Source organism: Daktulosphaira vitifoliae, unplaced genomic scaffold (genome assembly GCF_025091365.1).
Source record: "Daktulosphaira vitifoliae isolate Bord-2020 unplaced genomic scaffold, ASM2509136v1 Scaffold_5, whole genome shotgun sequence".
Classification (NCBI taxonomy): domain Eukaryota; kingdom Metazoa; phylum Arthropoda; class Insecta; order Hemiptera; family Phylloxeridae; genus Daktulosphaira; species Daktulosphaira vitifoliae.
This window is the reverse complement of record NW_026099576.1, coordinates 30,089,250-30,104,266: the sequence shown is the minus strand read 5'-3', so window position 1 is coordinate 30,104,266 and position 15,017 is coordinate 30,089,250. Positions and strand designations below refer to the sequence as shown.

The 15,017-nt window shown below is 28.4% G+C and overlaps 1 protein-coding gene across 1 annotated transcript; it reads left to right on the top strand.

Moving 5' to 3' along the window:
- Positions 1-290: 290 nt before the first annotated feature.
- Positions 291-14,281, top strand: LOC126908292 (uncharacterized). The gene is made up of 13 exons (XM_050690206.1): positions 291-579; positions 677-758; positions 1,793-1,871; positions 6,095-6,212; positions 6,322-6,513; positions 6,783-7,081; positions 7,142-7,881; positions 9,647-9,775; positions 11,055-11,148; positions 11,218-11,335; positions 12,098-12,295; positions 12,368-12,660; positions 13,156-14,281. The coding sequence occupies exons 1-13, from the start codon at positions 507-509 to the stop codon at positions 13,900-13,902; spliced, it is 3,162 nt and encodes a 1,053-aa protein (XP_050546163.1). The 5' UTR covers positions 291-506; the 3' UTR covers positions 13,903-14,281.
- Positions 14,282-15,017: the final 736 nt, after the last annotated feature.

The following is a 15,017-nucleotide window of genomic DNA, read 5'->3' as shown; positions in this document are numbered from 1 at the left end:
ATTTTGATGTAAATATTGTTTTATTATGTACTAAATATATGCTTTGAATTTTTTCCTTATACTAAAGTATAATATTACTGTTATTTTGATGTTTAAAATAGTGTACAATAAAAAATAAATTTTGGTTAAATTAATTAACTAGTAATTTAACGGTTTCTTATTTTAAAATTTAAAAAACGTTATATTTAGAATACGACACTTGCACTTTGTGCTAACAAGAAGAGATTATCATTTACCAATTGGATTTTAGATAACTCTTAACTGGTATTTATTTATAACAGCTGACTCTATCACCAGCTTAGTCTCCAACTACATGATTAACCATGTATACTGTACATGTTCGTTTATTAATTTATTTCAAACTTAGATTTAAAAAAAACCATAATGATGTTAAATAAATATTAAAATTTTATCTTTCAATTGTCAAACGACTTATTTTTAAACTAAAACTGAGATGTAAACTTAAAACTACTAAGCGTTTTAAATAAAATTTTTGTTACATACAGATGGGTATAATTAACAACGACAAAGAATGTCTGAACCATACCAAAACTACAATAATTTCAATGGAAAATTGTGGTTCGTAAAAATATGTTAAATTTTACTTAAAACAATGAATAATTTATGAACTTGTAGTAGAATATAATGTATTTATTTTATTTATATTGAATTATAGAAAACACGTCAGAAACTCAGCTTCTAAATCACAAGTATGATTGTCAAAACAGTTCTAATAATCTCGTTGAAAAAGAAAAAACGTAAGGTTAAAGTCCAATTCATTACTACTGACGTTTTATTATTAACCCGATTAATCTCGTACACATTTTGATAATATTCTTAATAACACATTTATTTATGTATTTTATATATGTTAGAATTATTATTTGTATTAGTTGTATTATAACAAGTTATATTGACCATGTATAGACATGAATAGTAGGAAAACTTAAGTAGATTAATTAGTTCCTTTAAACTGGTCGTAGTCCTACTAAAAATTTATAAAACAATATTTATTATTGTATTCAAATATTTTTTTAGTTGGGATTTTGCCCCTTTAATTTTTTAGCTTCAATGCGAATTTACCATGCTTTTTAAAATTTACTTGTAAGTGGTCTTGAAAATAACTTCTAAAATAAAATAAAGATCTAGTTCCTTCATAAACTAATTTAAATTTCCAAAATTTTAGGAATTTACATTTAAAAAAAATTTTCTTCTTCATTATTTTATATAACCTGTTACATTTGATCAATAAGCATAATTTATTTTATAATGTATATTTTTTCGAAAAACTGGATAAATTAACCGCCGAGCGGAAGTATCTAAGCATGAGTTTTAAAAAAGAATGTTGAAAGGTAAATTAATGTTATACTCGTACATCTGATATTCTTCAAAGCTTTTTCATTAATGACTCAGTGTGAATTAAGAAATTTACGATATAAATTTAGCTTATTGTAAAATAGGATCATAATTAAGGACAGGGTCAGAGGAATGCAATCATTCATATTTTTTTTTTAATTAAAACATTTCCCTACATTTTGGATTTATAAATACGATACTTTAATAAAAATATTATGATACAGTATAAACAAAATAAAAATATTTAGCGCTATTAAATCTATTCCTATTCTTTAAAAACATTAAAAAAATATAAATAAGAATTAAAAAAAGTATTTTTGTTATTTTACTTAAATAATATAGTAAATAGGCAATAGATTGATGTGCATTTATATTTTTAATTGTGTAAAGTTTTTTACGACAATATATAATGATGTTATAACATTATTTTAATTAGGATTAAAGATGATATTTCTATAAAACGCAAAAGTAATGATGTAATTACAAAATTGTCGTGGAGTGATTTGTATCCTCAGGTAATATTTAAAAACATATTTTATTTTTCCTTAAAACTAAGCTATTAATAAATAGATACACAAGATGCTTAAAATGCTTAAAATGTAAAAGGTGTACAGATAATTATAGTCTATTATAGTTATTGTAGGTCCTAATAATGAGAGAATAGGGTATTGTTTTAGCGAGATAATAAAACTGAAGAAAATGCTCTAGATTTAAAGTATTGTTTGGTCTTGCTGTAGTCAATACCCTATTTTGGAAGAGAAAAAAGCATTATATAATTTATAAGAGTAGAATAATAGATTACAGATGGATTATTTTATAGGAAAGAAAGAGAGAGAGAGTATAAAGCCAGTAATAAATATAGTTTAAAAAAACTAAAAAACACGCTTTTAAAGCACATCGAACTAAAAAGTTAAAAATAATTTTTAAAATAAGCTTAAAATAATTATGAACAAAAAATACTAGTATTATTGTGATAAAAGCGTGGGTGCTTTGTGCCATATTTTTTGTATATTGAGCGCCCGACGTTTTTATCACAATAATACTAGTATTTTTTGTTCATAATTATTTTAAGCTTATTTTAAAAATTATTTTTAACTTTTTAGTTCGATGTGCTTTAAAAGCGTGTTTTTTAGTTTTTTTAAACTATATTTATTTTTCACTTTTTAGTTTTATGTTATGATAATAGTTAATATCAATATCATGGTTGCAACGGGTAACGGGAAATCAGAGTTCGATTCCGGAGAGGTAGTCAGAGAAACGGCTACCACATCCAAGGAAAGCAGCAGGCGCGCAAATTACTCACTCCCGGAACGTGGAGGTAGTGACGGAAAATGACGATACGGAAATTATTCCTCGTAATCGGAATGAATACTTTATATCTCTTAATTAGAATAAAGCGTGTTAATATATACATTTTAATAGTAATTAGAATATATATATATATATATATATATACAAGTAAAGCGACTTAAGTACATAAACGTATCATGCACTAGGTATAGCTGTGTTTTGTAGGCGGGCGGTTCGGACTAACGTTATACCTGAGGTATAAACGACGGTTGGAATATACAGGGTGTTCAGTAAGTCAGGAAACGGGTATCTATTGTTCTCATTGTTACAAACAATGAGAACAATAGAAATCCGTTTCCTGACTTACTGAACACCCTGTATACGTAAGCCGTATGACACGCGGATGGTATTGGCCAGTCAAAATAAAAATTTGTTTATATATATATATAATATTGATGACAAGTACGCGTGTACGGGTACGATAACCAAAAATAAATTTATACAGGAATAGTGTAGCCGTCGTGTGGTAAGAGAGGCGTGGGGTGGGGTGAATGCGTTATGGCAGTCTAGTCTCAAGGCCACAGACGACGGAATATGCGATAACGCGTGGTGAGTAAAAAGTTACAAACATACATACATACATACATACAGGTGAAACTAATATAAGCGTGTTAAAAAATTGTAATGTTATCCCTGACAAGGGTGTGACAATATTAATAGATAGATGATTATAAGGTGTGATGTAGTAGGAAAAATGAATGCAAATCTATAAAGAACATAGGAAGAGAGTGGAGGATTAAATGCAGAAATTTAAAGGAGAAAAGAGTTCTTTATAATAGTAAAAGAAAAAATGGTGAGGAATTTCTAGAGGAAACATAAATGATGTGTGGAATAAAATTGCCCAACCCAACCGATTGTGTAAAGAATCCACAAAGGAGATTGTCAATAGGAGTAGGAGAGAATACCAGAAAACAAAGATATGTGATGGTAGAATGAGGAAATTTAGATAATTATAGCAAATAAAAAAAAGTAATTTAAAGTATGGTAGAAGAGCGGAAATACGTTAAATAAATCACAAAAATTTGTGTAAAGAAGCAAAAGGCACAGTAAGTTAGGAAAAGTGTAAAAGATATAATGAATTGTAAGATAAGTTAGGAACAGTCGAATAAAAAAAACATTATAGATTAGTGAAGTTTAAAAAATAATAATCCAAGAATTTTCAAAATGTTTGGTGTTAAAAATAATGATAAGATGTTAACAAATAATGAGTAAGTGAAAAAGAGATACAAAAATTATTTAAAAAAATTACTGATGCGCATTATTCAAGAAATATTTAAGAAGATATTTCGTGGAATAAAGGACTAATAGATTAAATTAGTGAGAAGGAGGTATAGGAGGCTGCGAAAAAGATGAAAAAGAAAAAACACAATGAACTTGATGAAATACCAATGGATATGTGAATGAAAATGTTTTCAATGAAATCTTAATAGAAGGAAAAATTCCAAAGAGCAGGAAAAGTTTTGTGTATCCATATTTAAAGGCAAAAGAGAAATAAAGGAATGTGGTAATTATAGACGCATAAAGCTTTTAAGCCATAATATAAAGATTTGAAAAAGATAAAGAAATACAAAGAATGAGACTGTAGTGAAAGTTGTTTTTGATGATATAGTGATGATGGAGTAAATAGGGTGAAAGGTAACTAAAGACTTAAGATATGAAGATTGGGATTTGAAAGAATAAGGGATTAAGGATTACTAAAAGTAAGAAAGAATATATGGAATATGAATTTTACGAATAAAAACGTGAGAGCAATGAAACAAGAACGTGATAAATGAGGTGGGAAATTTTAAATATTTAGGATCATTTGTAGAAAATAATGGTGGTATTAAAGAAAATGTGAAAACTAGGATTAAATACGGGTGGATTAAGTAAAGAGAAGTATCAAGAGTTTTGTGGGATAAGAAAATCCCAATGAGGCTATATAAGAATTTAGCTTCACCAACTATGTTATATGGGTTCGGAACAGTTGATAAGAAAGTTGAGCAAAGAATGAGTGTAACAGAGATAAAAATGCTTAGATGGATTAGTGAAGTGACGAAAGAAGATAAGGTACGAATAATATGTAAGAGAAAATATAAGAGTAGAGTCGATTATGGATAGCACCACTTAAAATAGTTCGGTTATATTATAAAAGATCGAAAGCTGTAAGAACAGTTATAGAATTAAATGTTGAAGGAAAAAAAATAAAAGGAGGCCAAAAAAGAGATGATTGGATGTAATTGGAGCTAATATATAAACTTATAGTGTGTGTATAGAAGGTATATCGTGTTAAGTGGAGGTTTAAATACGAATTTAGATAAGTGGGAAAAATGCGAAGGAGAAGAAGAAGAAAATTGTCATTAAATTTACAAATACAAAATGAAATTCTTCGATAAAATACTTTTTTTAAATTTTGATGTAATTCATAACAACTGGAAATGTTAGTTAAATATATGGAAATGCTAAGCAAATCCTACTAACTGGAACTAGAGTCTGAATATTTTTTTTTCATAATAAAGTACATTACATTAGCTTTAATTTAAAATATATATAAAAGTGTTAGACCTTCCGGAACATTTTCAAAAGTTAAGTTGAAAAAGTTAATTTTTTGTAAAAAAGTTGTCATTTTAATTCCCCTCCGGTGGGCAGGTTAAGTGTCAAATTTACAAAAAATATATACCAAATGATAGATAAAGACATCAAGCATCTATAAATAAAAAAAATTATATTGATATGTTCATTTTTGAAAAAGTTACGGCAAATTTTAGTAAAAAAAATTGAAAAAATTACGAAAATTAGCGATTTTTAAATTTGTAATTTTTTTGGAGGTTTCCCCCATTTACGGGGAACGAGGGAAATTTTTTCAATTTTTAAGGGTAATATCTTCGACTAGATACGATTTGTGATCTTTTGACGTATCGTTGAAAGAAATCCGTTCGGTGAGAGCTGAGAAAAAGTGGTAACAGACACAAAAAAAAAAAAAATAAACACATCTTAGTAAAACCAATACCTTCTCAGCTTCGCATCGAAGCTAAAATATAATAAGTGATTTTAATAAAACTATGGGCCTTTTACATAAATTTACAGTTAATAGTAAATATAAAGTTTCTGGCCATATTTCAATTCAAACAAAACCATTTTTGAAATATTCATACAATTTTGTACTTAATGATATCAATTTTAAACTTGCAAGTTTAACTAAAAAAAAGGTATTATGTACGCTTCTGTTTAAAACAATAAAAATAAGCAAATGTTATAAATCCCGAGCCATGATTATCACGAAGATTTTATTAGAAAACTCATTCGATAAGAGAAAATTAATTTCAATTTTTACATTTTTAATATATGTGTTGAAAAATATGTGTACAAACCCAAAATTAAAATTTTATCTGCTTGACATTTATTTTAGATAAGTGCTAGTTTTGTAGCCTTCTTAATAGTTCTTCAACCGGGAATTAATATGGCGTATTCAAATATTTTACTGCATCATTTGCCATACATAACAAAAGTTCAATTTTCATGGATTAGTAAGTATCATATTTATATTATTAATATTCAAATAATTTATTGTTAATTTTTTAAATAAATTATTAATTAATAAGTTAATTAAAAAATTAATTAATTTTAATATTTAAGCTAGTTTGTTAGCTTTAAGTACACCCCTCGGAGCTATTTTAATTGGCCCACTAATGGATAGAATTGGTAGAAAAAATGCTTGTTTCTGGTCATGTCTACCACTACTTACTTCATGGCTACTTGCATTAGTCACAAACTCAAATAATATTGTTTTATTTTATCTATCCAGATTGTGTGCTGGTATTGGTTCAGGTGAGTTTAGTATTTATTAATTTTATCAAATGCTTTTCAATTTTTATTTTATTAAATGCCGTGGCTTATGTTTTTGCTATGATGTAGCTATACGATTTTTAAACTAGAAAATAAATTTTTGATAGTTCACCTATTTTAAGGGGATTATGATACTCATAATCCACTTTCTGGATTCCCCACTGGTGGTGAGCATGTATATTCTATCTTGTAGTATAAAATGGCATGTTTATAATAGTTGTATATTAAACGTGCGATTAACAATGTTATAGGTATGTCAACCGTAGCCATTGTATACGTCTCAGAAATTGCTCATCCTTCTTACAGGCAAATTCTTTTATCATTAAACAGTGTATTTTTTTCTGGTGGTATATTGTTATCCATGGTACTGATAAATTTTCTTGGCTGGCTGGCTATCACAATAACTTTTATAGCACTTACTGTGACTAATATGGCATTGATAGTTATATTTATACCAGAAAGTCCAGTCTGGATACTGAAGCTGAAAGGTCCAGAGTATATATTAAAAGCTAAAAAAGCAATCAAAAAAATTTATCCAACCAACGAAAATGTAAAGTTGCACACAATGATGTATACACATTTCATTTATAATTAGTTTCCTTTCTTATAGGCATATTCTGCCGAATGGGGCCGTTTAACTGACAGAAACTTCTCAGTAAATCAAACGGAGCAAAAATTCTTCGCTACTTTAAGATCTGATCCAGTTGCATACAAGCCAACGTTGATTTTGATCGGTCTATTAACGTTACAACAGTGGAGTGGTGCTTATATGACTATATCATATGCGTTGCCAATATTCAAATCAATTGTGCCTAATGGATCAGCTGATGATCTGGAAGCCTTGGCGTTGTTGGGAATCATAAGATTTACAGGTGGCGTCATTACATCCGTGTTGTCTTTTTATGTTGGTCGTAGGCCTTTAATGATGGCATCTAGCTTAGGCATGTTTATGTCATCTGTAGTGGTAGTATTAACGTATGATCCACATTCTGTGATCAATCCACAAATAGGGTTATTCAACATGCCCGTACCACTTTTTGGAGTAATGATGTTCGTGCTTTGTGGTTCATTCGGTGTACTCGTATTCCCTTGGACGCTGATTAGTGAACTATTGCCTACGTCTGTTAGGGCGATTGGTGGGGGTATGCTTGTTTCCTATGGCTATTTGTCTATGTTTGTTACCCTCTGCACATTTCCTCATTTGCTAGCCATTATTGGCGTTGTTAAAATGTTTGCTGTTTTTGGAACAGTTTCGCTATTGACAATATTTTACGTATATACACTTCTACCAGAGTCTCTTGGAAAAAGCTTTCGACAAATCGAAGAATACTTTAAAAAAAATACTTTAGAGTAGGCAAATACTACATTTTATTTCGAATATTAAGAAAGAATTTTTTTTCGTGTCATTAACTTGTGTTCTATTTGTTTCTAGTGATTATAAGTCTATGTTTGAAGTAATAAAATTTCTTTCTGAATAAAATTCTGTAAATAACTTATTTAATGCTTTACAGTGTCGTAATTTGTGGGGAGTCGATAGGGGTAATGGCCCACTAAGATATATTTGTATTAATGTATAATATTTATTTTAATAATGTTCCTTCCCCTGAAATAGTCTTAAATACGCCACTGATACAAAATAGTAGAAATAAAAATCCTGTGAGACAAACGCTGTCATGTAATTAACATAATTCGAAGTGTCTAGTTGTAGATCAATAATTTAATGTAATATGCAAAAATACAAATTACAATTATAAATATTCAAATAAGATATGATTGTTTAAAAATAGAGTCAATGACACTTTTTTTCTTATCAAAATTGTTATTACAAATACTGTTAATGTTTTTTACTTGTTTAGCAATCAATTCAATATTATTCGTTTTCATTGACTACTCTAGGTAAATCGATTTCAAACAATACTCTTGTTTCAATCAAGTACCACATAAATTTTTTGTTCTAATTATATTATTGTTTTGGTTGTATAATTAAATCAGAAGTATTGTACAAATTTAAATTACAGTTATGTATGTAATGCTTAAATAAAAAAATTAAATCATGATTAATTTTTAATTCTTTACTAATTTATATAATTAACCTGATTTAAATTACCAGCATCATATAGAACATAGGAATATCTTAAATTGAAGAAGAAATTGTGATAATACTTGAGCTAAGTAGACGGCCTACACAGCTCAGTCGGGAACTCGTCGTTTCTCGGCGCATAGGTATCAAGGTTCGATTCCGTCGTGCTGAGCTATGTATTGTTTCCGTCTTCCCTATCACTAGCATAGCTTATCAGAGAGAACGCCAAACAAATAATGTAATAACCTCTAGAATATTTTTAAAAATATATACAATAGAAATAAAGTTAGGTTTTTTTCTCGTTAATTTTAAATTAACCAAGTTTACAGGTATACACTAATTAGCTTTTAATTTTACTAAACGTACCTTTTTCAAAATTAATGTAACTTTAGCGAATGAAAAAATGTATTAATTTCCCAGTAAGTTAAAATTTTTCAACGTTACAAATAGTTTGTTTATTTATTTTAATTGAAGAACGGATTAAATACTTGGTCATTAATTAAATTTCAGTATCAAATAACAGCTAATATATTAAATTACTATTTCATTTTAAACATACTATTAACAGTATTAACTAAAATTTTACAAGTAGTATGAACAAATATATAACATTGCAATAATAATATTTATTATTAAATGTACAACTTACTTTAATACGCAATTATATCAAAATATTAGTAGTAATAATAGATGTAGTGATAATAATTGTGTATTTAAATCTAAACGCCTAATATTTTGTTCTTTTATCAATTGCTGTCCGATAATCATATTAAACAAAAATCATGTACACGTTAAAAAAATAGCCTAGTAGGGTAATCTTAGATTTCAATAAGTCCGATAACGTTTCAATTAGTGTGGAACAGTCGGTGAATAATATGCGGTCTATTTTTGTTCATTTGCCACTTAATTACGTTTTACTTGAATAACAAAAACCATGCTTGTTGTTTAATACGGTGATAACGCGTAAGTTTGGAAAAATATGTGACGGGAAATCCTATGAATCTACTTTGTTTTAATAGCATTCTTAGATTGATTATTTACTACTTTGTTGTATTCGAGTTCAACTTTTGACGCAAACATGGTCGCAGAAATCGAAAGCACATACGTAACACCATTACTTCACAGCGATTCTTCGACTTGGAAAACGTATCAATCGAAAAGACAGTAAGTACAAATATTGTACATCGGATTACAAAAACATCAACACAAAGTGCCGTCCAAGTGATAAAATTGTTTATATATTGTTTATCAGGCTAATTTTTGGTTCAGTTAAAATTTAAAACGCAATACTGTCCATTACTTAATACTCCAGTCTAGTATCTCAATGATAACATAATTAAAAAAAAATTCTTGTGAGTCTTTTTTAAAATTTGATACTGCAATTGATTGGCTGTGAAAATTATAATGATATATTTCTATTGTATACCATCTTATTATTCTGAGTGTTAACGTAAAGGATTTTAATTTATATGGCACTAACAAGTAAATATAATTCTTGATTATTGGCAGAAGTGAAAACAAAAATGCATTTTAGAGAATAATAATTTTAATGACATTCACCCCATTAATTAAATTTTTTTCTCAATACTAAAAACTGTTGGATTTTAATTCTCATGTTTAAAAGGTCTTATATCGATTTTAAAATCAATTATTTTAACACTAATTAAGAACAGAAATTTTTTTATTTCTTAGAGTTCCTCCCAATCTGTATTTTTAGTGGACAGTATTGTTTTTTTTAATCTTTTAAATACTCACTTTTCAAAATTATGTTTTCTAATATTACATATTTAAATTTAATAATAATAAATATTTAAACATTTCTACTGATTTCTATTACGAGTACAAAGCCTTATAGCTCGAAGGGTCTTCGAATTTGTGTTCTTACTGATTTGGTAGTTTGCCTACTAATTGCTAATCTTTCAAATGTACATGAAAAATATATATTGTTAATGGCATATATTCACCATTTTTTATGATTTCGATTGTTTGTTATACAAAAAAAGTAAGTGGACATTTTTGATGAAAGTGAATTAAAATATGGAATAAATATAAAAAACTAAATGTTGTTATATCATCGATAACTATTAAATTTTGAAATTTTACTATTTTATAGTATTTTAAAATTTAGAATTTTACAGCAATTAAGATTTTTAAATGATACTTCTGCAAAATTGTTTAAAATTCACTTACTCCTTTTGTAGTAAGTTTTAATTTCTCGTCGATTAATTATTGAAAGATTTTTCCATATTGACGCATTTTTATATTTATTTTGTCAATGAATGAGAGTATAATTTACAATGCCTAATTTTTGGAAAAAATATATGAGATCAAAATACAATTATAAACTAGTAGTAGTATTTTACAAATCCATTTAACATTATAACTTTCTTCTAATGGAATAAAATTTGCCTTACGTTCTTCTTTTAATTTATTTTTCGTGTAGAATTGAATTTAGTTTAACCATAAACAATAATGAACTTGAAGAAGACGAACCCGCAGACAAAGGAAGACTTACGTGGGAAGAACTATATCCACAGGTATATCTATTCATTAGATTAAGTATACAATCAATAAAAATTTTACTCAAAATTTGACATCCATTTCAGGTCTTGGCTAGCGTCGTAGCTCTTTTGTTAGTTGCTCAGCCGGGAATTAATATGACTTACTTGAATCTTGTTTTGAAAAATAAAAACGTGGAGCATTACTCTGAACTGTCATGGTTAAGTAAGTTGTTCAACACATAATTTGTGTGTTCTATGATAAAATTGTCTTGCTCTATAACCTGTATTAAAAAGTTATTTTAAATGATATCTAAGACTTCCTATCCAGATAACAACTGTATTTGGTGTAATTTAAGCACGCCACTTTGAACATGCTATTAGTTCAATGTCAATGCTTAATAAAGAATAAAACAGATTATTTTATATTATATTGTCACAGATCGTTGTTGACAAAAATATGTAAATTCTAAACTAATTGCGTTTAAAAAAAATATATGATATTGCGAACATAATATTTCTTAATTTAAATTATTACACAATTATAAATTAATCATAATAGTGTTAATCTTTAAATATCAACTAAATTTTATTTCAAAAAGTTTTTCTAGTGTATTTTTTTTCGTGTAATATTTTATCAGAATTTTTATCTTTTTGTATTGAAATATTTATATTGTATATTATGTATACAAGTTCAAAGTTAATTGTAAATCCATATAATAAACAATTAGTGTACGTTGGGCAACTTAGCCGAGTCGGTAACGCGCCGTGCCTCGTAGTGTTGGTATCAGGGTTCGATTTTGTACGCTGGTTTTTCCGTCTTTTCTGACGCAACCATTAGCTTTAAGAGAGGACAATAAACATAAATAAATTGAAAATTGGTATTAAAATCAAAATATTTGAATATGATATTTTTCTAGTAAATAACCAATTTTAAAACAAAAAACATGTTACGTGGATTAAAGGTTTTAATTATTTTACTTTTCAGTGGGTGTGTTAGTATTGAGTATACCAGTTGGTGCGATATCGGTCGGTATGATTATGGATCGTATTGGAAGAAGAAAAGCTTGTCTATTGTCTTGTATACCACTATTATTAGCCTGGTCTATAGCTCTAATGTCAACTGTATTTCCAGAGTATTCCGATCTCATGTACGCGTGTAGATTTTTGGCCGGTTTCGGTGGAGGTACTACTATACATTAATATTTATGATAAAAATAGTAAATCGTTTGCAAATATAAATGAATAAACATTTTAGGGATGACGTCTGTGGCAATGGTCTATATATCAGAAATAGCTATGTCGTCTTACAAACAAGCGCTTTTGTCGCTAAACAGTGTATTTTTTTCGTTTGGCATCCTTTTTGCAGCACTAATTGGTCGTATGGTTTCGTGGAACGTTGCAAACGCCATTTTTTTTGTGTTTACCTTCATTACCATGATATTCATTTTTCTATTCTTGCCGGAGAGTCCATCTTGGCTCATCAAATTTCGAAACGAACAAGTTTATAGAGCGAAAGGATCATTAAAGGCTCTTTATCCGTCAAACAAAGTACTAACCGAAAATAATTTTTCATATTTAACTTATCTTATACTTTTGATTTATGATGTTATAAAACGTACTACTATTGTCGAAATTCGTCAAATCGAGTAAGATATATTTTTTCACTGTGTAGAAGGCTGGTCAATTATTTTTGAAATCAAAATTAATGAAATTGCTCTCGATTATTAAAAATAATTTTTCAAACTCAATTGAATTATGTACAATACAAAAATAAAAGGTCTTTTCGAAAAAACTAAAAAATGACAGTTGTACTTTTCGTAATATCGCTTTTATATGTGAATTCATAATGATTATAAGTATTCAATAAAACAAACAGTATAAATTACACAGTTGTTTGTGTAGTTTAATCACGCGTTTCAATGTCATTCGGTACCATTTTATGTAGTAATTTTTTTTTTTTTTTTTAATTGACTGGAATTTAAAAAAAATTATTTTATGACATTAAGTAATTTTTATATTTTTTCTTTTACATGAAACTGAAAGTTTTACACGGAGGAATGGAATCGACTGAACTTATCTCCAGCTACTCCATTTTTGTTCAAATCTGCTCTTTCTCGTCGTTTGTCCAAACGTGTATTGAAGCCTGTGAGTATCCTCGCGTTGATGTTACTTTTACAGCAACTAAGCGGATGTTACGTAGTAGTTATCTACGCGGTACCGACGCTGAAAGCGATAGCGCCTAATGGATTTATGGATGAAATGAGCGCTTTCGTTGCATTAAGCGTAATTCGGTTTGTCTTCAGCGTCGTTACGAGCATGTTGTCACTTCGATTTGGCCGTAGACCGTTGATGATGATTTCGTCGCTGGGAATGACGTGCTCGTCACTGATGGTCGTTGTCACTTACGTTTCGCGTGTTGACGTAGATGACTGTGACCCGGCTCAATGGTCTGTATGGAACTTTAGCGAGACGGAGACATTTCCTCTAATGGGCATTATGTTGTTCACCATCAGCAGCACGTTGGGCGTCGTAGCGTTCCCTTGGACTTTGGTCAGTGAACTTCTGCCAACTTCAGACAGGGCCACAGTCGGTGGGTTTCTGATCTCTTACGCGTACGTCGTGATGTTTTTAGTATTCAAAGTGTTCCCATTCGTATTGGACGCCATATCCATTACAGGAGTATTCATGGTTTTCGGCGCCGCCTCTCTGGCCATGTTCATACACGTGTACGTTTCTCTGCCGGAAACCCTCGGTAAGCATTTTCACGAAATCGATGAATACTTCTCTTGAAAATGTATCTAGTACTATCGTCCTTGCAATAATCATCGACAACATTTACCTTTAACATTGTTTTTAAACATCACGACAAGGCCATGGACGACATCACACACAATTTATATTCGCTACGTTGGAGTGAAGATGTGGCAAAACATCTGCCGCGCGAAAAAATAAATTGACACAACCTTGTTTGTTTTCAACGAGGCAACTAAAAACTGACACATGTACCTTAATAGTTCCTACTTTCTTTTAAATATTTTTTTTATTGACATGTACGAATGTGAGATGAATATTATATGTATATAAATACCTACGATGATTTTTACTTTTAGTGTAAGAGCATATAGTTAAATAAAAATTGTATCTATTTAATGTTATATTTCTAATAACGTGATTCAATTTTTCTACACACAATAATGAAGACATTTTTATTTTAGATTCTTTATNTAATTAAAATTTTGTTATATTTCTAATAACGTGATTCAATTTTTCTACACACAATAATGAAGACATTTTTATTTTAGATTCTTTATTAAAGACGTTTTTTGACTCAAACTTATTATCATTAATTTACTTGTTATAGAAAATGTTTTGTGAGATTTTTTAAATAACTTAGAAAAGAAAACGGAAAAAAGAAATTAACCATTCGTAAATTATATGAATAGCCAGACCATACTGTACACTTCATTGTATAATATATTAGTAAATAAATGTACTATAATTTTTTTAATTTATTTCAGCTAAAATCATTAAATGTTATTTATTCAATCATCATAAATCTATACCATTAGAATGTATAAACACAAAAACAAAAATAAAATCATACCATTGAAAGCATTAACATGAAAACAACGATTTTCAAACGATATGCTTTTCTGGAATTGATATAACTTAAAATATTTGCCAACCACCTCAATGTTCCAATTGCATCATAACATTTGATACAATAATTCCTTCATTTAAATGATAAATATTTTTCAAGTATTATTTTGGCGTTTATTATGAAAAAATGTTGAAATTGTATCAAACTTGTCTCTGAATTTTCTATATTTTTTATTTTCAACTTCAACAAAACTTACACTATTCTAAATATAAAATATTTTGAAATACTAAGTACAGTTTTTCTC

Excerpts from the sequence above, each read along its gene's own strand:
- LOC126908292 (XM_050690206.1), top strand. The coding sequence starts at position 507 with ATGGGTATAATTAACAACGACAAAGAATGTCTGAACCATACCAAAACT. Across the intron at positions 759-1,792 it reads CTCGTTGAAAAAGAAAAAAC|GATTAAAGATGATATTTCTA; the intron begins GTAAGGTTAAAG and ends TATTTTAATTAG. Across the intron at positions 6,213-6,321 it reads AGTTCAATTTTCATGGATTA|CTAGTTTGTTAGCTTTAAGT; the intron begins GTAAGTATCATA and ends TTAATATTTAAG.